The sequence below is a fragment of the Ochotona princeps genome, chromosome 1 (assembly GCF_030435755.1).
Source record: "Ochotona princeps isolate mOchPri1 chromosome 1, mOchPri1.hap1, whole genome shotgun sequence".
Classification (NCBI taxonomy): Eukaryota; Metazoa; Chordata; class Mammalia; order Lagomorpha; family Ochotonidae; genus Ochotona; species Ochotona princeps.
The window spans coordinates 40,702,243-40,726,111 of NC_080832.1; the positions used below are offsets into that span (position 1 = coordinate 40,702,243).

Consider the following 23,869-nt stretch of genomic DNA (forward strand, 5'->3'; position numbering starts at 1 on the left):
TGGGACCCTGCACCCGTGTTGGATACCTGAAACAAGCTCCTGGCTCCTGGCTCCTGGCTTTGGACTGGCTCAGCTCCAGCCATTTGCCTACTTGAGGAGTGAATCAGTGGATGGAAGATCTTCCTCTCTGTGTCTTCTCCTCTCTGTATATTTCGCTTTGCAATGAAAGTGAACAAATCTTTTTTTAAAAAGTTTGGTTCTATATTGAAGCTTCTTATACTACAACATGTCAGTCACCTTATTTAATCCTGCATCTTCAACTATAATTGTGGTATACATTATCTAATGGTTTGCATCTCACTTACCCCTGATTAGCAAGCTTGCATGTACAGGTTGCTTGTACTTGTATGCTTTGGGACAAAATTTCAGAGACTTCAATGCAGCATGTTTTACTCGATTTTGTTATCTAATCGCATTCTTTCGTTTTTGCTCAGTTCATCATCACAGGTTTACTAGAATCCCACGTGCTGGCCCATATTCATCAATTCCTGCAATTTTGGTAGATTTGGCCAACTGTTTCAAGTGTGGCTTGTACTCGTATTCCAAACTTTTCTCCGGAGCCAATCATCATTAAATAATAATAATGATAATAATAATAGGTGCTAGGACTTTTATCTAAATACAGTCCTTGCAAATGCTCACTGTAGTCTAAAAGAGAAGGTTCTTCCACATGACAGTCAATGAAATCATTAACGTTTGAGCTTCATGACCGGCAGGTCTTATGTGACGAGTTTAACATTTTCAATGTTCAAAAAACCTTTTCGTTACACCTTAGAAGAAATTAAAACGGTCAATAACAAAACAGCAACGAATGTAACGAGATGAAAGTAAAATGTCCACAAACTTGTCCAAACCAGTGTGCTGCAGGAACAGATGCCACTGTTGGTGGAATACAGATACAAATGCAGAACAACGGGAAATCGGTGGAAGCGCCGGAGTAAAGCGCCAAGAACCGGGAAGAAGCAATTCTCCGAAGGGTGGTTACCAGACATTTCTCGGACTCAGGGGGAACAAAACGTCCACCATCACCTCAGCTTTACTAATGCGCTCCTTCAAGTAAACAGTAAGTGCAGGCGGGTTTTTTCTCACAACGCTTTCTTAATTTGACAACTGGCATAGACTCGGCGATATTGAAAAGTTTCAGGCCAGCAAGGAATTCTTTAGAACTCAGCCGCCCAACTGAGCGCACGCGCAATTCCTGCGCCGTGCTGTCCGCGCACGCGCAGTTTCAGCGCAGTGTTTTGGTCTCACGGATCCAGAGCCTCGGAGGAAGTGACGCAGAGCTGAAGGGCGGGGTGAGCCCTGCACCGGAAGTGTGTTGCGAATCGTAAATAGGTCTTGCAAGGCGAAGGGGTTGTCTCCATCTTGCTCGGCTGCGGTTCTGTTGCGACGTCGTAGAGATGGGGGCCGTCCTGGGGCTCTGCTCCGTGGCGAGCTGGGTAAGGTTTTTGCTTTGATTGTTTTGCAGACTTTTGCGAATGGGGAGAGAAAGCGGATCGGGTGGACTTGGGTAAGGCCGGATGGAACGCGGTACCCCACCCCGCCCGGAGAGCTCGGGTCCTGGTCCTGCTTCTTCCCTCGGGAGCCTGTGACTCAGCGGGGAGCGGGGTGCGGTGCGCGGGGTGCGGGGGTTCTGCCCGGTGCCCGCCTGGTGCGGCTGCCAGGCTGGTGCGGACGCAGCCTCCTGCAGGTCCGGTCGGGGTTTGCTTGGGGGGCGCTGCGTCCCGTGTGGCAGCCCTTCCCCCGTCGTCGTGGGACTCCCCACTGCGGCACCGCCGACCTCCTGTCTTTGCTTGCAGACTGATTTAGAAACGCCCCCGGCTGTCATGTTGATGTTGAAAAATTGTTTTTCAAACCAATAATCTGGGCGTTCACCTTTAATGATATCAGCGTTACTAGGCTTTCCCAGTAGTCATTTGTGCACTTGCTTTTTTAGCAGGTTATTTCTGTGATACGAAGTGTTTTTGTGTTGTGACCATAAGTAAGCAATGTGTTCATAATCTGAAATTCGGTGCTTAATTAGGTTAATGCTGTCTTTTAGTAACTCAAGATGATGGAGTGAAACCATTTCATAAGCGTGGCGAGATATTTTGATTCAGGTTATGCAAATTTAAGATGATCTGTTCCTCCAAGAAAAAAACAGACAAAGCTTTGCCAGCATAGTAATTTGGGGCTATTGATTTGGATTCAAATACTTTTTAAAAGTCTTTTAAAAAACGTATTTATTTGAAAGGCAGGTTTATCGATGAAGACAGAGATAAGTGTGTTTGATCTGCTGGTTCATTCCCAAGTGGCTGCAACAGCCAGGTGTGGGTCCTGCTGAAGCCAGGAGCCAGGAATTGTTGCCAGTCTTCCCGGAGCCTGGCCGGGGCCTGGATGCTTGAGTCATCTTTGGCGTCTAGGGGATTTGGCAAGAAGCTGTATTGGACAGTAGAGTATCCTGAATTCCAAGCAGCCTCCTCAGATGGCATCGCGAGTGGTAGATTATCCTGCTCTGCAACAATACCGACCCCAACCCTGTTTCCTTATTCTGTGAATTGTAGATTGTGCTTTTAACAGTTACTTGTCTAGCTCCCCAAAAAATACCGCTTTACACATATGTATTAGCCAGCATGTTTTTTATTTATTTATTTATTTATTTTTAATTAATTACATTGTATTATGTGACATAGTTTCATAGGTACTGGGATTCTCCCCTCCCCTCCCCAAACCCTCCCCCCGTGGTGGACTCCTCCACCTTGTTGCATAACCACAGTTTAAGTTCAGTTGAGATTCTCTCATTGCAAGCATATACCAAACATAGAGTCCAGCATCTTATTGTCCAGTCAAGTTCAACTAGCCAGCATGTTTGAATCACCAATTTGTGGAGGTTATTACTCCAGCCAGGCCGTGCTTATGCTTTTGTTTTTCTTACTGTAATTTGTCCTGGAAATTTGGTATATTTTATCTCAAAAAGATTTAGAGGATTTCCAGAAATGTGTTGACTGTTCACGCAAAAGAGGCAAATTTACAGTAAGAAATTTAAAAAGCACTAAAAAATTCATGAATGATTAAAAAATGATATTCATTTTCTGCTTTGGGACATGTTATATAATTTATTAAGAATTTGTCCAGTTACCAAGTGCACATGCTGTATGTATTTCTCACATATTGTGGAGATTTGAAAGAAGGGATATATGTTTTCCATTTGTTCTTTTTTATTTTTTAAAGATTTATTTTTATTGGTAAGTCAGATATACAAAGAAGAGAAGAGACAGGAAGATATTCCATCCAATGATTCACTCCCCAAGTGGCTGCAACGGCTGGAACTGAGCAGATCCGAAGCTAGGAGCTTCTTCCGGGTCTCCCATGTTGGTGCAGGGTCTCAAGGCTTTGGGTTGTCCTTGACTGCCTTCCCAAGGCACAAGCAGGGAGTTGGAGGGGAAGCAGGGCCACTGGGATTAGAACTGGTGGCCATATGGGATCCTGACGTGTGCAAGGCGAGGCCTTCAGCCACTGGACCACTGCTCAGGGCCTTTCCATTTGTTTCTGTTACCCAGTTATGAACAGCCTTTGTTAATGTCAGTGACAATGGTGGTTTAAAACAATTTTTTAGGTAGTTTTATTTTTTGGTTTTATATATATTTATTTTTTTCAGGGTTCATAGGAACATTATGGGAAAAAATACATGCTTATGTTTTGTAGTTTAGGACACAATTTTTTTAAATTTTATTTTTGATGATGTTTACATAGTTGATTAAGGTGGGAAGGGTTGAACATTAATGAAAGTGGGTGAGATCATATTTCCACACTTGCCTTATCTTGTTCCTATATCTGGGAGGAGTGGGGAGCCACGGGGAGAAGCAACACCCAGCCACCCAACAGGTTTAGTAACTGGGGATGGGGAACAGCCACCCATTGTCATACCAAGGTCCCCCATGTGGTACATGTTCTGAGGGTTCTATTGAAGTGGTTTAGATAGTTCTAACATGCTGTGGTTCTTGTATTTCCAAGGATAAGGAAATCCTTCCAAAGTCCATTGGTTGACTTAGTCTACCTTAGAGTCTCCATTTGCCTAGAAAGTTCCTGTCAAGCTTTGTTGGAGTAGTTGACCAATTTGTTTAACCCTCCTTCCTCTGTTATTGTACTAGATGTCCTCCACAGGCTCCAGTGGACTATCAAATCCTTCATGTGCATCTGGGTATGCTGTCCACTGCACCACTTTCAGTAAATGAGGAGGCCCCATTGAGATGCATGCAACCTGCTGTCAGATAAAGGTCCAGGAACAATTATTATTAACTAGAAGAATGTTCATGATTGACACTTCTAATCACCCTTAATACTGAGATACTTTGGAAAGGTAACAACAGGGTGGTTTTCCTGTCTTCTGGTGTTGCATCTTTGGCAGATAGAGCAGTGACGTGACCAGGGTTGCTTAACATGCTTTAAGGTCATTGGGCTGATCTAAAAAATTTGTTTTATATAGTGTGAGCTTTCAGTCATCCTTTTTTCCTTTTCTTCCTGTGCCTGTCTTAGTCAGTTTCAGTACAGTAATGAAATACTTTGTGATGTACAAATTCATCTCTTCCACCATCTTACTAACGTCTCTGGAGGTTTGGGCAAATTAAAATTCATTTAAATTTTCAGAAGTAATATTCAGATCAGTAAATTAGATCAAGTGAACCAGAATTTAATATAAATAGGGGTGAGGTGTTTGTTACAATGGCTAAGATGCAGTTTAGGACATCTGCATTCTTTATTGGAGGCTTGGGTTGGCCCTGGAAGGTGAAAGTCATGGCTTAACAGCTTGGGCCCCTGCCATCCATGTGGGAATCCTGCAGCAGTTCTGGGCTTCTGGTTTCCATCTGTCCCAGCCTATACTGCTGGGGGCATTTAGGGTAGATGGAAAGATGTTCTGTCTCTTTTTATGTAAGTAAAATGAAGAAGTGAAAAAAAAGATAGGTTATTCAAATTTCATGGAAGTTTTCTCTTCACTATAAGATAATTGTAGTAAATTCCCAATGAGATAACCAAGAAAAAGCTTCTAATAATACCATTATGCAGAGATTGAAGTGGCGTCTATTTATTCTTATTCACTATTCAGATGGCTAGAATTAGGATGATCACAATCCATGAATGATGACAGTATCACTTTTGATTGATACATGTCTGTTCTAGTTTGGGATAATTACTTCAAATAATTTGAACACGTCTCTGGATCTCCTACCAGCCATGTGTAAATGCTTGTGTTTCTCTCGCTGTCCCAGTCTCAGTGTTGGTGTTGGTGAATAGATTTTTTTTTTTTTAATTGGAAAGGCAGATATACATAGAGGAAGAGAGACAGAGAGGAAGATCTTTTGTCCACTGATTCACTCCCCAAGTGGTCCCAATGGCTGTAGCTGAGCCGATCTGAAGTCAGGAACCAGGAGCTTCCTCCCTGTCTCCCCGGTGCGTTCAGGGTCCCCAGGCTTTGGGTCATGCTTTACTATTTTCCCAGGCCACAAGCAAGGGGCTGGAGAGGAAGCAGGGTCATTGGGGTTAGAACCCGTGCCCATATGGCATCCTGTTGCATGTAAGGCAAGACCTTTAGCCACTAGGCTACTGTGCCAGGCCCTAACTGGCATCTTTTTTACAGGATATTTGAGTAGTTAAGGAATAGTTTGTGATTGCTGAGTGTCTTTCCTGTGTTTTTGTGGAAATGATTCATAGTTGCTGTAAGTAGTGAAACAATGCATAAACACAGAAAATAAAAATGTTACCAAAAGCGTCTCAGCACCCATAGCATTTCTGCTCTGTCAGCACATTTGTATAAATCGATGGATGCACAGACAGAAATGCTGCTATGAATAGTAGCATGCTAAGTATAATCATGAGTAGTTTAGACAAATCATTAAGACTGATTTCAACAAAGGAAAATTAGATTTCTAAATGTAATAAACATTTCTTCATTGGGAAAGTTTCCTAAAATGATACCACTAAGATGTGTTTGTGAGAGATGGTTTTTAGCTGGGCATGGTTTTGCTCTGCAGTAGACATTTGGCAGTGTCTGCATGCATTTCTCATGAAAGTTTGGATGAGTTATCACCACTAGCATCTGTAGGTAGCTGCCAGAGATGCTGTTACCTAACAGCAGAGAAGTATCAGACCACAAATGTTATAGTGCCATGGCTGAGAAATCCTGTTTTAAGTTTGAAGATTAACATTGACATTAGAGTAAAGTGTAAGAACATTTTAATTTTGGACTGATTGCTACCTGAGGTAGAAAGTTGATATTCAATCATAGTCCTGCATTGCTGGGGTCCATGCAGTAGGTTGGGATGACATGAAGGTGTGAAGAGAACAGCTCCCCTGTTTGGCAGGGCCCAGGGGAGCTTCCAGCTGTTTGGCAGGGCCTGGTGGATTTCTCTCTGACCACTTTGACGTAGTCTCATCCCCTTTTTGCATGAATACTCAACCACCCCACTAAGAATTTTCTGTAATCTATTGAGGCATTGTTGTTTGCCCCTGTGAAATGACTTTTGCAACCAACATGAGCTTGAGAGTTAATGCTATTGATAATGTCTTGGTGAGTGGGCCTTTAACTGCACACAGGAATACAATTAAGCCCATGCCGTTTCTGGACACCTTATTGTGTGCCTACCCATTGCCCTGAAATCTGGCCCAGACATGTAGCATGCCTTCTGGGAAATGGCTTAATAAGAATTTTACAAACTAATGGAAGTGATGGGAGTATGAATGGAAACTGCTATGGCAAAAAAAGAGTTACAGCGACCTTAAAGGTTAGCCTGTCTTTGCAACTCTTTAGAGCATAGAAAATGTAGTTGTTTCAGCTGCTTTCATAATTTTTTTTTTATGTTTAAGACATTTATTTTCATTTTCTTTCTTTCTTTTTTTATTAATTATTTTGCATTATGTGACAGTTTCATAGGCTCTGGGAATCCCCCCACCATCCCCCACGCCCCTCCCCCCTGGTGGGTTCCTCCACCGTGATGCAGTATTACAGTTCAAATTCAATCAAGATTCTTTCCTTGCAAACGTATACCAAGCATAGAGTCCAGCTACTTATTGTCCAGATGGGTTGAACAGTTTCTTGGGGGGACCATTTTTGGTCCGAAGTTAGAGCTGGTAGAATATCATCCCAGTCAATTAAGAGTCCCAATATAATTTCAGCAGCAATTTGCAACATTATGGAATTGACATGGTTTTGAGTAACCAGTATGTTAAAAAAAAAAAAAAACAAGTTCTTAACCACAGCCAATTCTTTAATAGAAGAAATACAGGGTGATTTTATTAACATCATAGAGATATACTTTGGATTATTGTTTGATTGTTTATGTGGTTGTAGAGCCTGCAGTTGTAGGGGTATTTAATGTTTGAAACTTTTTGTCTTAGATCTTTGTGTTTTTTTCTCTTTTGATGTATTTCTCCCACTAAGTGATAGATAAGTTGTGAAAATAAAATGCAGTAGGAATGTTTTCCTGATTAGTAGGCAACCATCTATGCTTTGGCCTTGGAGTTGTGGCTGTCACTTAATGGCTACTTCTGAAGAATGAATAACGGCTTGCTTTAAAGAAACTGATTATAGTAACTTACAGAATTATCTTTAATAGCACCTGGTTGACCATGAAATAAAAAATAAAATAATCAAACATCTTTGCATACCCACTTAGTCATGAAGTAAAAATAGAACAGTCAAACGATTGTGCAGAAGCTTGTAATGTGTCTGAGTAAATAAAAAGGACAGCTTCTTCTGGAGCTGTTACAAGAGGGCAGCAAGTGACAGTGTCTGTGTCTTTCTTTATGGCCGACTCCATGTACCCTTTCCGATCTCTGAAATCGGCTGTTGCTGGCTCTCGACACTGCATCTCAGCTCTTATTAATTTTGTTAGCTTTTTAAAAAGATATATTTGTTTAATTGAAAAGTAGAGCTAGAGAGAAGGAGGGAGAAACAAAGATCTTCCATTTGCTGGTCAGTCTCATAAGGCCTCAGTGGCCAAGGCTGGCCTGGACCAAAGCCAGGAGCCAAGAGGTCCATCTGGGCCTCTAGTGAGGTGCAGGGGCCCAAGTACTTGGACCATCCTGCACTGCTTTCTCACATGCGTCAGCAGGAGCTGGAAAGAAAGTGGGGCGCTCAGGACTTTTATCCATATGGGATGCCAGCATTGCAAGTGGTGGCTTCTTTTTTTTTTTTTTTTTTTTTTTTAAGATTTTATTGTTATTGGAAAGCCGGATATACAGAGAGGAGGAGAGACAGAGAGGAAGATCTTCCATCCGTTGTTTCACTCCCCAAGTGAGCCGCAACGGGCTGGTGCGTGCCGATCTGATGCCGGGAACCAGGAACCTCTTCCGGGCCTCCCACACAGGTGCAGGGTCCCAATGCATTGGGCCGTCCTCGACTGCTTTCCCAGGCCACAAGCAGGGAGCTGGATGGGAAGTGGAGCTGCTGGGATTAGAACCGGCGCCCATATGGGATCCCGGGGATTTCAAGGCAAGGACTTTAGCCGCCGGGCCCAAGTGGTGGCTTCTTAACCTGCCATGACACTGACCTGCAGTTATTAGAGTTTGTAAAGTCAGAATAAACATGGTTCTTTGTGATTTAAGGAAAGCTATGCATTTAAGGAAACCAATGCTTACCATTCCTATATCTACTCTTTGGGGCAATGTGCCTTTTAAGATGTTTTTGATTTTTAATTATATAAAGAGAATTTTTTCTTTGTATTCAAACTGTATTGAACTAAGGAGGATGAAATTTTAATATCTTTTGATTTCAATTGTCCTTCATCTCCATACCCATGCAAATTACAAATTTAAGATTACTTATTTTTGTATAGTGCTTACAAATTTGGTTAAACAAACACTATTGTGACTAGTTAGATGAATTAGTAAAATAGTTGTAAGCATATAAGTGCTAGTTTCATTTTCAGTTTGTCAAGAGGAAGAGATACAGTTCCCCTTCTGATGTTCACTTTCTAAAAACCCCACAGTGAATGGTGTGGGTCTGACTGAGGGTGGATATATAGAGTTATGTACAGTGAAAGTAACTCCTAAGTACAGTTCAGTTTTGTGGATTTTAGCAATACATGGAGCCATGTAATCAATATGAAGTAATCATCCTAAAAACTCTCCATTTCTCTTTGGCAGTCTCTGGTTTCTGTTATTGTTTCTACAAAGTCATAAATGAAGTTATGTAGCAGATAGTCCTTTGAGTGTGGCTTCTATTGCTTAGTAAAATTCTTTTTTAGATCTATTCATATTTTAGCTTCCTTCAGTACTTGCCATTGAAGGGCATTTCTAGCAGCTGATGATTACAAATAATTTTTTGTGTGGCTATAAGTTTTTTATTTTATTTGAGTAAATATCTAGCAACAGAAGTTAGATTCTATGTGTCTGTTTGACTTGGAAGAAACTGCCTCTCTGACCTCCTAGGCGCTTAGCATTATTGTCAGTAGTTGGTATTATGTTTATTTGATGTTATAGCCTAACTTGTTTATAGTAGTGTATTGTTACAATTTTAATATGAATTTCTCCAGCTGTAATATTGGGCAATATTTAATATGCTTATGTGTCATTTCTGTAGTAGCATTATAATTTTACTATGTATTTCTTTAACAATAATACTGCCATTCATGTATCATCTTTAGTTTTTTGTTCAAAAACTTGGCCCATTATAAAACTGAGTTGAGTTTTGAAAATTCCTTTTAAATTCTGGAATGACTTACCAGATACACGATTAGTAGATGATCAAGTCTGTGGCGTTCCTTTCATATCAGTGTCTTTGAAAAAACAAAACTTAATTTTAGATGGCACAAATTTATCAGTTTTTTTCCTTTGTGGATTGAGATGACTATAGCGGCTTTTCTTTCTTGTGGTGGTAATGAATTTAATTTTCAAGAATTGACTGAACTTTGCTTTTCAGGTTTAAACTCTACTTTATCCTAGTTTATAGTAGGTTGAGTATACTTTTTTTGAAATAATTGAAACTTAAAGTGTTTGACCTTGGCATTTTTTAGATTTTAGAGTATTTACATAGATTTTACAAGTTAAGTATGCCTAATTGGAAAATTCAAAATTTGAAATGCTCCATAATCTTAGAGCATTTTGGATTTCAGATTTTTGGTTTAGAGATGTTCAACCTCTCCATTTTTGTTTTTTGGTTTTTTTTTTTTTAAGATTTATTTTATTTTTATTGCAAAGTCAGATATATACAGAGGGGAAGATCTTCCGTCCAATGATTCACTCTCCAAGTGAGCGCAACGGCCGGTTTAGTGCCGATCCCAGACCAGGAGCCAGGAACTTCTTCCAGGTCTTCCATGCGGGTGCAGGATTACAAGGCATTAGACTGTCCTCACCTGCTTTCCCAGGCCACAAGCAGGGAGCTTGATGGGAAGTGGGGCTGCTGTGATTATAACTGGCGCCCATATGGAATCCTGGGGTGCGTTCAAGGAGAGGACTTTAGCCACTAGGTCACTGTGCCAAGCCCTCAACCTCTTTATTTTATTTCTGTTTGTTACATGAAATTTTTGTTAGGATTTTTTGTGTTTATACAAAGATACTTTTTAAAATTTGTCTGGGTCTGTGAATGTATGAAGGCAGTTCTCAACCCTGGTACAAGAACCAGTAGCATCTTGTAACTATCAAAATCACTCAAGTAACACCCTGAGAATTTTCTTCCCCATACCAAGGTCTCAAATGCTAGGCCTCATCAGAAGACAGTTCTCCATCCCCCAGTGTTGATGTTTGACAGATTGACAGCAAAGAGCCACCTTTGACCCCAAACACCCTACTTCTCCCTGCCCCAGGGAAAAAAGCTTGAAATTGTGTCCCACCTACCTTCTGTACCTCAACCCTCGCTAACCAAGAGGCTATGTCAACAATAGTAGAACTATGTCAACAATATTAGAAAAGAAACTATGTCAACAATATTAGAAAAGGAATTGAAGGAAAAAAGTGTATGTAAAATGGAAATGAGGTTAACTTTATTTTGGACAAAAAAAAAAAACCCTGAAGTCTTCAGTGTTTTTCCATAATACACACTTCTCCAAAAGCATCTCAGGGACTACTTCTGTGCCTGAATTTCACTTCTTTTGCATCAAACATTTTTTTTTCGCTGAACTTTTTTCTCTGAGTTTTTTTCTCTGAATCATCTGAACTTCATATTCCCAAGATTATTCATCTGCCATTTACCTGTGTATTTGCATTTAGTATCAATAATTTTGGTACACATTTTAAGTAAGAAAAAAATGTATTCACCATTTTCATTGTCTTCATTCTTTTGTGCTGATTATTTGAAGGTTTTTCTTTGATGTTTCTGGTAGATTGGGTGGTTAATTGTATTCTTTTGTCATTCCCAAGCCTGAAAATATGTATCTTATTTTAATTTCTGAACGATATTTTCATTGAGTGTAGTTTTTCCTTTCATTGTTGATTTCAGACTTAAAGTGAGTTTTCTGATTATCACTGTTTTTAAGTAATTATGAGTGACTTGGTGGAGTTTTTATCATTATTTCACTAAGATTTCATAGAACTTCAATGATCTGTGAATTTATCTTTCATTAAATTTGGGGGGAATTTTGATGGTTACCTCAAAATAACCTCTTCCCTGTTTCTGGGCTACACTAGGGCTGCTTGAAGTTATGTCACACATTGATCATTGATCATTTATTTTTATCTTGTTTTCATTTTGGATAACATCTGTTGCTTTCTTTTCAGATTTATTCATCTTGCTGCTGTCTTATTGATATTCGGCGTAATCAGATACCTTATTTTTCGTACCTGGAAGTTTGTATGGGACTTATAAATCTGATGAATCCCCTTACTCTGCTGTAGTCCACTGTCTCCTTAAACATGTGGAATAGAGTACTAACATTACAACAGTGCCCTGTTTGTTAATAGGAACTGAGTCATCTGTGTTGGTTCCTAATTCTCATTATGGTTTATGTTTTCCCACTTCCTTGAGTGCTTGCCATTTTTAAATGTGCCTAGGTGCTGACTATACTTAAAAAATTTTTAAATAAATACATTTCTTCCTGGACAAGGGGACTTGCTGGGAAAGAGTTTGACTTTTTTGGTATTTCCTTTTATGGATTAAGTGAAACTAATATTGTCCCTATTATAGTGACTCCACCTCCACCCCTAGTACTGAGTAGTAGCCTTCTGATATCTCTACACACAAGTTCTCTTCTACCTCCTTCAGTGATTTATTCAAGTAAGGTACTCAACTATAGATTGCTTGCTGTATTTTTATTGTCTCCAGCATTCCGCCTTATAAACTCTAGTGATATTCATTTCCATCAACTCCCAACTCCTCCTGTTGAGCTTTACCTAAACCCCCCTTCCTGGAATGGGCGCTGTCTCAAGACAGATGGGCCAATGCATAGGGTTCATTTTGTATCTTTTCAGAAAATTTTACTCTGTATTGCTGATTTTTTTTTTCTTAAACCACTGTGGGTTTTGGTTTGTTTTTTCTGTTGCTTATGACAGAAGAGTAAATTTGTGTTGCTGATGCTTAATGTAAAATGCTTATGCTGGTTACCATAGCAAGTAGGGCTTCTGCATTACTTTTCTCCTATAGCTGAAACACTTCTGCCTAAGTTGTAGTTCTTGGGTCAAAAAAGTTCATCCACCTTCCTGTTTGATAGTGTGTTCAGTCTCTTCCCAGATTGTAGTTAACCCTAAGGAGATGACTTGAGACATTTGTTGCTAAATATCCCGTACCCTGCTTATCTTTCCAGACAGGTAGCTATCCTACTTGGTAGGGTGTATTTTACTCAGTATATGGTTCATTTGACAAAGCAATTGTTGAAATTGTTTGGTTATCCTTTTTAGCCAGACTTGAATTGCAGTTTTTGTTACTACCACCAAAAAAAAAAAAAAAAAAAAGGATATGCACTCTTCATATGCTCTCACTTTTCCTTTTTCCCTCCATGACGTGTTCAGAGTATTGTGGGTTTCCCTTTATTGTGTCTGGGAGCAAAATGACAGCACTTGGAGGTGAGGATAGCAGCTGTGCTACTTATAAAGTCTCCATTTTTAATTGAACTCTGTCTTTTTTTTAATTCATTTTACTTGCTATATAGGGCAGTAGATCTTATTGTTTACCTTTGCCTCAACTTTGCAGGGAAATTACTGTTTTATAGTTTGTAAAATCATGTATGAGCCAAACATTTTTGGCACTTTATAATTATTTTAATTTCTGTTTATTTTTTTCTTTTTCTGAACATATTGAATGTAGATTTTTTTGTTGTATCATTTTGTATGGCTCTAATTTTTTCTAATACTTTTTTCCCCAGATACCCTGTTTATGTGGCAGTGCACCATGTCTGCTGTGCCGATGCTGTCCTAGTGGAAACAACTCCACTGTAACTAGATTAATCTATGCACTTTTCTTGCTTGTTGGAGTGTGTGTAGCCTGTGTAATGTTGATACCAGGAATGGAAGAACAACTGAATAAGGTTAGTCAAACAGTTAAATACGAAGGCTGTTGCTGTGATATACTCAAAGAAAATACAGAGAACTGGAAACGGGTTTTTTTGATGTAGAATTGATTCCGTCTAGCATTTAAATATTGGCAATAATGAATCAGAACTGATAGGTTCTGATCCTTGAGAACTGGAAGTATATGTTGAAACAAAACAAAAAACTGAAAGAGTATGTTATTTTTTGTTGTTGTTGCTTTTTTTCCCCAGGGAGTTAGGTCATATCATAAAAGAAGATGGGGAACATAAATTTCTAGTATGCTGATTTGGAAGTACAGCATGATGTACTTATATATATTTCATAGTTCATGCCGCTGTAACAGGAATATCATAGACTGGGTGATTTGAACAACAGAAATTTACTTCTTAGAGTTCTGGAACCTAGAATTCGGATACTAGCTTGGTCCAGTTCTGGTCAGCATTCTCTTCCTGGTTTGCAGATGGCCATTTATCTTTGTAGCCTCACCTGACAGACCAAGTGGGGGAAGTGAAGGAAGTTTCCTTCTGTCACCTCTAGCAAGGACTGTGTCCTATTGATCTAACTACCTCCTGTGGGTTTGGTTTCAACACATAAATTTTGAGCTGACACAAACATGAGGTTCTAAAAGTAGGAAACTTTTGTGAGTGTGTAACTCACAAAAAAGTCAGTTAGTGATGGCCTTGAGAATAAATGAAAGATGCAAGTAATAGCACCTTATGCTGAAGACTGTCCAGAGTACTAAGTGTAGGAACTTTGTGCAAGCCTCTCCTTTAATGGAGTTGATGGACAAAGGAAAACCTCTCAAGGAGTACGGAGAAATGAAGAACCAAGAGAAAGTACAGTATTAGGAGCACTTTTTAAAAATATCTAGTTACTTTTATTGAAAGGCAGACCAAATGGTTGCAGTGGTCAGAGCTCAGCCTCTCCAAAGTCAGAGCATCTTCCTCATCTCCCACACAGGTGCAGGGTCCCAAGGTTTTGGCCCATCCTCCGCTGGTATCTCAGGCCATAAGCAGAGAGCTGGATGGGAAGTAGAGCAGCCAGGACATGAACCCGCAACCATGGGATCCTGGCACTTGAAAAGGGGAGGAATGAGCCAGTTGAGCCATCGCCTGGGCCAAGGAAAACAGTTTTAAGAATACTGAGATAGTTTCTGTGTAAAAATGAAATAAAGGAAATTGTGAGGGTTAATCTTTGAATTTGAAAACTTCTTTGTGACTAGTGTCCTATAAAAACTGTTTTTTAAAGTGCTGTGGCTAGAAGGAAATCAAAATAATTAAATCTCACTAATAGAAGGTATAGTTCTGAATAGTACTCCCACTTATTTCAACAAATTTTTTTTTCCCTCACTCTGATTACTTTGTGATTTTCTGAGGTGGTCTAGTCTTTTTCAGGATTCTAACCACCACCACCTCATATGCTATTAAGCCAAATCCATTCATAATTGAAACTGCAGAATAGGGATCAAAACCTAAAATGGATGTAAGTAGCATTGACTTTTTAAAAAAAAGATTTATTTTATTGGAAAGACAGATTACAGATAGAAGGACATACAGAGAGAAAGTTCACTCTCCCCGTGTGGCCAGTTCACTCTCCCTGTGTGGCCACAACAGCCATAGCTGAGCCGACCCAAAGCCAGGAACCAAGGGCTTCTTCAGGGTCTCCCACAAGGTTCTGGGCCATCCTGCACTACTTTCCCAGGCCACAGGCAGAGAGCTGGAGGGAAGTGGAGCAGCTGGGACATGATCCGGCACCCACATAGGATCCTGGCACAAGCAAGGTGAGGACTGAACTGATATGTTATCTAGGTGGCCCCACATTGACTTTTGAGTCATTATTGTTCTCAGTGTTGCTTAGAAACAGACTTATTCTGAGATTCTTTAAACTTTCACTCTTTTTTAGACATGCAATTTGGATTAGCATAAGAGGGTACAAGTTTTAAAATTTAGAATAAATTTACAATATACACATCTAATTTGACATTTCTATTATTTGCTTATTTGAAAATTTAACTCTTTTTATTTCATTGTTTAAATGTACCAGACTTGCCTTCAGTACATAATTTTCATGCAGCATAAGTGAGCTTCAGGTTTTTAAATCTTAGACTTGTAAAATTTTTTATTTAAATGAAAAAACATAATCATAGCTCTTTCTTTATTTTCCTAGATCCCTGGATTTTGTGAGAATGAGAAGGGTGTGGTCCCTTGCAATATTCTGGTTGGCTATAAAGCTGTGTACCGTTTGTGCTTTGGCTTGGCTATGTTCTACCTTCTCCTCTCTTTACTGATGATCAAAGTGAAGAGCAGCAGTGACCCGAGAGCTGCAGTACACAATGGGTAAGTTTTGAGTAAAAGTCAGTTCAGAAGGTCTGCGTATCTTCTGTTTAAGTCTATACAAAAGATCAGGTCTAATAAACATTTTGTAGAGTTATTTTGTTTATGAATAACAGGGTAAGAAAATTCTCTGCCAGAGTGTCAGACTTTGGATATTAAGTAGTAGCCTTAGATCATTTGTTACTATAACCTCTGATTTGTAGAGCTTTATATTTTCATACTAAATAGATCTGCACAACTGTATTAAAGGAACAGCTATTCCTGTATCTCCTTTAGCTTTTAATGGATCAGACTCTGTTTCTCGTACTTCTGTAGTGCAGCCAAAGTGGAACACTATTTTTAAGCAAGGTGTTGATTTCTTGTTCTTCTTCTTTTTTTAAATCATTACTGCTTTGTAGAACCCAGAATGAGACTTCTGAACTAACTCTGTTAATCTTCTTTAACATAGACTGACACCCTACTCGCATGTAAGAAGTTTTATCCCCCACATGTTCAATTTTTAAAAAATGTCTGCTATTGCTTATGTAATAACATGTGCCACCAGAAACATGTTCTTCCCCCACATGTTCAATTTTTTAAAAATATCTGCTATTGCTTATGTAATAACATGTGCCACCAGAAACAGGAAGAATAAGAAAGCAAAAATCTGATGTGACAAGCAGATTTTATTTGTCCCATTAGGCATTGATTACATTATTACTAAACTTTTGAGTGTGGAGGCATTTTCATGTGTTTATTAAAAATCTTCTTTTGTAAATGATACCTCATTTTTTGACATGCTATCTATCCTACTTACTATAATATCATTTTATCACAATGGACAGACACATCTTTTCTTAAAGTTGTCTTTAAATTGGTTTAATACTCTTGGGATTTAGGATATCCTCAATAAGAAAGAACCGGTTACGTGAAATGATTATATTCTCTTAAGATGCTCTTAAAATATTTCGTATGAAATTTTTGGTTGATGTTATATTTTATTTAATTTAAAAATTATGTTTGTTTTAGATTCTGGTTCTTTAAATTTGCTGCAGCGATTGCAATTATTATTGGGGCATTCTTTATTCCAGAAGGAACTTTCACAACTGGTAAGATGTTTTGTTTTTGATTATATGATGTTGATGATTTATAAAGAACATTGTAGTAAGTGTTGCTAAGAGCCATAAGCCTGCTTGTTTGTTTCCCAGTGTTTTTTTTAATTTTTGAATTTTTTGATACAATTTCATATATGCTGGGATTGCCCACAAACTCCCACTCCCCGACTGATTTTCCCGATAGTATAGTCCTCTCCCCTGGTGATTCCCGTCCCCTTCTTTCCGTCCCCTCGGTTATTTCAGCCTGCCGCAGTCGGCCATCTTGAATCTTCCTCTCTCCTTTCCCAGTTTTCTTTCTCTTCCCGCCTTTTATATATTTATTGATTATTTATTAATTTTGCATTTTATTTTAGAGTAATTTAAAATTTTTCAAAGCAGAAATTCTGAGGTATTTATATGTAGTTCCCAAATACTCCTCAATTTGTTTCCCGTTTTGACATATTATCTTTGTCTCAGTGAACCACATCCAGCTTCCTATCTATCTATCTATCTATCCATCCATCTACCTATGTTATTAGAAAGTCATATACACAGAGAGGAGGAGAGATAGAGAGGAAGATCTTCTGTGGAGATCTGAAGCCAGGAGCTTCTTCCAGGTCTCCCATGTGGATGCATGGTCCCAAGGCTTTAGGCCATCTTCAGCTGCTTTCCCAGGCCACAAGCACGGAACTGGATGGGAAGTGGAGCTGCCGGGATTAGAACCTGTGCCCTTATAGGATCCTGGTGCTGCATGCAAGGCGAGGACTTCAGCCACTGGGCTACCACACCAGGCCCTCCCCTTGTATTTTTTAATCCAAAACTCCTTTGGTAGTCAACTTTCTATGTTCAGGTGGTTGAGATGTTTATATAAAGATGTGGTTTTTGTATTGTATACTGATGTTATAAAAAGGAAGTTTGAATAATGAAAAATGAACCAACCTTTCATTTATATGGTTTTTTTTTCCCTTTCAGTGTGGTTTTATGTGGGCATGGCAGGTGCATTTTGCTTCATACTTATACAGCTGGTTTTACTTATTGATTTTGCCCATTCATGGAATGAATCATGGGTTGAAAAAATGGAAGAAGGGAACTCAAGATGTTGGTATGCAGGTAAGCTTTTATCTCACAAAGCAGCTGCATTTGGGATAGATATGTTCTATCTGGAGAGAGTACTTAAAATGTTTATGGTCTGAACTGTAATGAGAAGATTCTAGTTGAGTAGGTAGCATCATACCATTTGATTGGCACTTAATACTTTGGGAGTTCTGTTCACAAACTAACCTGGAATGTACCAAGAACCAAGAAAGATTTCAAAAGAACCTTAACAGTGTAAATAAATTTGTCTAAGCCTGTTGTTGAAGACATGTATTTTTAAAGCTGAATTTCGTAGAATCAAGCAAGTTAAAAATAAAATTTTAAAGGAAAGATAATTGGTAAAAAATAGCTGAACCTATAGTGGTCTGATTCGGAATTAAATAGCAAACAAAAAAGTGAAAACCACTGTGTAGCATGTATGTAAAGAATGTCCTTATGTGCATTATTGACACCTAAGGAATTTCATAAAATAGTCTATTGATTTTTATATAATAATGAGCTTTAGTCTATGACTATACTCTTAAAATATACCAAGACTCAGATGTTTACAGGGACCAAACAGTTACAAATGTGAGGAAAATTAACCAAGTTTAAATGCAATTCTTATGCAATATAGGGGTTATGATGCATTGGAGAACACTGATGTTGCTGCTAGTTTTCATATATGAATGTAAATGCTTAATTGCTAATATTTGTAACACCTAATTTTCAGTTATATTTCTTTCGCAGCCTTATTATCAGCAACAGCTCTGAATTATCTGCTATCTTTAGTTGCTATCGTCTTGTTCTTTGTTTACTACACTCACCCAGCTAGTTGTTCAGAAAATAAGGCCTTCATCAGCGTCAACATGCTCCTCTGCATCGGTGCTTCTGTAATGTCTATACTGCCCAAGATTCAAGTATGCTCTTCATAGTATTGATTTCCTTGAAATGTATACCTTTCTAAATTGTTATAAATCTTGAAAGGTGTCATAATATTTATCTGTGTTTTTTAATATTCTTCTGTAGGAGTCGCAACCAAGATCTGGTTTATTACAGTCTTCAGTCATTACTGTCTATACAATGTATTTGACATGGTCTGCTATGACCAATGAACCAGGTTTGTTTCATTTTTATTTGTTTTTAGGGAGTCCTGCAGTATTTCTTTTTATTCAGATACGTTCATTTTGTGAGATTAAGTTACTTAAAATTAGTCTTCTTTATGAAACTGTAATGATAATATTTCATCATTTATAAAAACCACATGATTTCTTTCTTCACAAACACCTGTTAGAAGACATTAGGAAATTTTTGAAAATTATAATATATCTAATTTTCCCAATGTTTAAGATAGTTTAAATATAGTTATTAAATCTGAAATGCTTCATTGGATATTAGGATTTTTTTTTCTTCTATGACTGAATGGTAATTGAATGTAATTTGGCTTTTCTTTTTAGCACTTTTATTTGAAAGGTAGATCACAACATTTTGTTTTAAAAAAAAGAAAAGATCATACGCTATCTTACCAAGCTTCATTTCATTGAGCCTATTAACACCGAAGATAATTTAATCACTGGTTAGAGAAAGAGAGGGGTTTTTGTTTTAGCATATTAATGAACCCTTGGGTTTTTTTTTTAAGGTAACAGGTTAGAAAATAATTACTAATAATTTGCTTTACAGATAAAAATGGCTAAAAGTAATCTATTAATAACATAAAGGTTGACAAATATGGTCCTGTGAATGGAAAAAATACATATTTCAGACACTTAGTAAATATTTAACCAGGGTTGTTTCTACTCTCAGGAGGGAAGAACTGAATAAGCACTTGTTGTCAGGAGCACGCATTTGGAACAGCAGTTGCCTACTACTTGTTCATCTCATATTGGGGTGTTTTGAATTTGATTCCCAGCTTTATACCCAACTCCAGCTTTCTGCTAATTTGCACCCTGGGAGGCAGTAGGGGATTGCTTAAGTACCTGTGGCTCTGATACCCTGCACTGAGTTCCAGGCTTCCTGCCTTCTGCCTAGTCCAGTCCTGGCTGTGACAGGCACCTAGGGAGTGAAGCAGCAGATAGAAGATTATTCTCTAAATACCTGTTTTTAAGTAAGATTTTAAAATAAATTTGAGATATAGGCATTAGGTCACTATGTTTGTTAATTTCCACAGATGATTTTATGTGTAAGGTTTTTTTTTTCATTTTTTGTAACATTTTACTTTGACAAATTTACAAGCCCCATAAATTCAGTATTAAATTCTCATGGTATAGAAAAACTGCACTAGAACTTGTGAATTTTATTTCTAACTTCATTCAAATTTTACTAATTTTAGAGAAGCAATCTAAATGTTACCTTTTTTGAATGAAAATGTGTCAGCTCTAATGAGGGTGAGGATTGAATGATTTTATTGTCTCAAGTGCTTCTATAAAAATAGTAGTATAAAATTTAAATGGAACAACAAACAAGAAAAAGCCTTCAGGGTATCATTAATAAATACAAGTTGTCCTCAAGTGTTTTACTTTTATACTTGTGCTTTTTCAGCAAAACTTTGAATTTTTAAAGGTACCACAGATTAAAGAGAGCTATAATCATTCTGTATTCAGTAAAAAATTGTTTAATTCTGACATTTTAATTTCACCTTAATTCTTGTTACAGAAACAGACTGCAACCCCAGTCTGTTAAGCATAATTGGCTTCAATACAACAAGCAGTGTCCCAAAGGATGGGCAGTCTGTCCAGTGGTGGCATGCTCAAGGAATTATAGGACTCATCCTCTTTTTACTGTGTGTATTGTATTCAAGGTAAGCAAAACTTTTTTTTTTTTTAATAATTCCAGCTATTTACAAGACATTTCTTTAAAACATACTCCTCTTTTTCTTCTATACTTTTATGCAGTATCCGTACTTCGAATAACAGTCAGGTTAATAAGCTCACGCTGACAAGCGATGAATCAACGTTAATAGAAGATGGAGCCAGGAGTGATGGATCTCTCGAGGATGGCGATGATGTTCATCGAGCAGTAGATAATGAAAGGGATGGTGTTACCTACAGTTATTCCTTCTTTCACTTCATGCTTTTCCTGGCTTCACTTTATATCATGATGACCCTTACCAACTGGTACAGGTACATATATTTGAGAAATATTTTTGATATGGGAATTCTGACATCTTTTTCCTGGTTCTTTTGTTTAACATGATGTGAAGTGTTTTTTATCCTTTGATACATTTCTTAATTTATAGCTAAGTATTTACACAGTGAATCCAGTATGGGAAGTGCTTACTTTCTTGTTTTAGTTATAACAAACATTGCGATGTTAGAGACTAAAATAGAAAGTCTTGTGTAGCATTTTTATGAATTCATGTATGTAATCGGTATAAACCAACATATTTAAGATTTATTTGAAAGAAGAGTTAGAGAAAAGGAGAGCAATAATTATTGCATCACAGCAATAATTGATTTTATTTTTTAAATTTCAGAACTAATCTATAAATTTTTTTGGCAGGAAAACATAATATTTAATTTTCTTAAGTTTTGTTTCATCTTAGTACTTACTGCAAGGTTTGTTATAAAATTTAAGTTGAACTGTATGGTTTGGGCAGTTCTTTTAAAAATGTTCTACTCCTATTACCCTTAAAACAATTTGTTAGGTGACTTTTAATGTCATAAAAAGCCAGAGAAAGAGTTCTTGCTGCAGTTTTATGAGTAGCCTTTAAAATCCTTACATTGCAGCATGTTAGGCTGTAAGAATCCAAACAGTTCTGAATAATTAAAAAATGTGGTTGTCAAGTAATGGTAAATGTTAAAATTTTAGATCAAAGTTTTTTTTCAATAATGCAAACAGCTTAACCTCCTCTTAAATCTGAGGAGGTAGGGATAGTGGAGGTAAGGTTTGTCTGCATGTGTATTCTTTCATTTAATAGTAACATTTATTCAGAGGTCAGTTTCTACCTAGTAACATACCATGCTGATTTATAGTAAGATGCAAGATAATTACTGAAAAGTATTTTACTTTATTAAAGGAAATTTTTTTGGTTTTTTCTTCACACTTACTGTTGAATTAATGTGGAAAGCAAGACAGGCAGCAATTATATTTTGATATAAAAAATAATCTACAATTCTTCTTAAGTTTAGTAAGGTGAAGGCTCAATTTTAACCAGTGTCCCCTAAACTTTTTTTATTTCTACCTGCACATTTTAGGTATGAACCCTCTCGTGAGATGAAGAGTCAGTGGACAGCTGTATGGGTGAAAATCTCTTCTAGCTGGATTGGCATCGTGCTGTATGTTTGGACACTGGTGGCACCACTTGTTCTTACAAATCGCGATTTTGACTAACTGGGACTCTGGCATGCAAGTCCCACTTTGATCTTTGCTTATTCAAAATCAACAGTATTTCCAACTTTTGTAAACTGTGTGTGTTTATGTGCGTGTGCGTGCTTCCCGTGTAACTTCCCTAGGATTGTTCTGGCATGAACTAGGTATTACTGCTTGGCATTTTATTTATTGTTTTGTTGACAACTGCCTTTGATATGTGAATTAAAATGAATTGCAAAGGAAGAATCTTACAAGTCTGATAGATAGTAAGTTACAAAAGTGGACATTGGTAGGTTTTATTTAGCCTCTGCTTTGTACCTGTGAAATTGAGTAAAAACAATGAAGTTTGACAGTTTGCTTTTAAAGTTGTGTTAGACCTTAAACTTTTAGAAAATATAAATGTATGACTGACTGCCATTTAACATATGTAAGATCTTCAAAGCATTTATGGAAAACGTGTTAGGAAAACATGCATGAATTTCAAAAATCTTAGGTCTCAAAAAGACCTTTAATTCCCTTTTCCATGAACTTTTTGAGGTATCCTTGCATATTGTGTGTGTTACCTTGTAGGAGTGGCAAAATATAGTTATTTTAAAATTGTTTAAGTAAGGCATTTAAATGCCAGTTGTCTAAAAAGCCTTGTCAACTTTTCTGTTTGATATGAATTTGGAAGAACTTAAGAGATGGAATGTTTGATGGAAAAGAGTGGTTATGGGCAGAGGCTGAGGCAAAGAGCCTTCATAGAAAGATCAATGGTGGTTGGGTAGTGAATTACTCAGTGAGATTGCAATTTGAGATGGCATTCACCAAAAAAAAAAAAAAAAACAAAAAACTGTTTTGGTCATTATAAAGCTGAATATAACGTGCTTGCTCAAAAGATTTAGATGAAGTTTTTGTACAGAAAATCATGGCTTAGATGAAAGCTGTTGAAAATAATTTTGAGTTGGATTTGAAACTCAGAGATGGTAAATTTATTCACGGCAGAAGTTGCAAAACGCTAGGCTTTAGTAGGCACTTATATGTAATCTAGTCCAGCTCTCATTTAAAGAAGCTGAAGTACAGGCTAAAAGCTAATCAGTGGCAAAGTTGGAAAATTTCAAGTCTTGCAAAACTAGCTAGCATTCCCTGACATTCAAAGATAGTTTCCTTTAAATACATTTGTAATTGATTTTAAGCCTTAGTGTTGCATAATGAACTGATGTTTTCATGAACCCCTCTACTCACAAAGTGAGGTCAGAAGAATGATAGAAAGTTACAGGGAAAAAAAAGAAACAAAACAAAAAAACCTCCAGTTACTGGAAGATTACAGTTCGAAAGACTTTTAAAATGCTTTTGTATTCCTTGCCACGTTATTAAAATGTATAGGTTGTTATAATCCTTCAATATTAAAAAACAGGTAGTATGATATCTTAGTTGTTTTGTGTTATTGTCTGATATGAAGCTTTGAAAATCTACATTTACTTCTTTAAAAATATTTATTAATGTACACTAAATGTTAACAGTTCAACCTAATTCTCCCAACCTTATTCTGTATTTATATTGTATTCTGCAATTTTGAATGGCTGTGTTCTATCTCTAAATAAATGAATTCAGAGAATGTGTGTATTGTGTTAACTAATTAATTGAGTCACAGGGAGGGAGATCTCC

The 23,869-nt window shown here is 37.6% G+C and overlaps 1 protein-coding gene across 2 annotated transcripts; it reads left to right on the forward strand.

Annotated features, from left to right (window-relative positions):
- The first annotated feature begins 1,265 nt into the window (after positions 1-1,265).
- SERINC1 (serine incorporator 1) lies at positions 1,266-23,020 on the forward strand. Of its 2 annotated transcripts, XM_004587212.3 has the most exons (10): positions 1,266-1,439; positions 13,269-13,430; positions 15,601-15,770; positions 16,776-16,855; positions 17,813-17,950; positions 18,665-18,834; positions 18,944-19,034; positions 20,567-20,711; positions 20,806-21,033; positions 22,108-23,020. In XM_004587212.3, the coding sequence occupies exons 1-10, from the start codon at positions 1,401-1,403 to the stop codon at positions 22,241-22,243; spliced, it is 1,359 nt and encodes a 452-aa protein (XP_004587269.2). In that variant the 5' UTR covers positions 1,266-1,400; the 3' UTR covers positions 22,244-23,020. The 2 variants fall into 2 exon arrangements, with proteins under 2 accessions (XP_004587269.2, XP_058535927.1); XM_058679944.1 differs by lacking the exons at positions 18,665-18,834; positions 18,944-19,034 and having other exon boundaries at positions 1,281-1,439.
- Positions 23,021-23,869: the final 849 nt, after the last annotated feature.

Coding starts and splice junctions, on each gene's coding strand:
- SERINC1 (XM_004587212.3), top strand. CDS start 1,401: ATGGGGGCCGTCCTGGGGCTCTGCTCCGTGGCGAGCTGG. Junction 13,431..15,600: donor TGGAAGAACAACTGAATAAG/GTTAGTCAAACA, acceptor TTATTTTCCTAG/ATCCCTGGATTTTGTGAGAA. Junction 19,035..20,566: donor TGCTATGACCAATGAACCAG/GTTTGTTTCATT, acceptor TTCTTGTTACAG/AAACAGACTGCAACCCCAGT.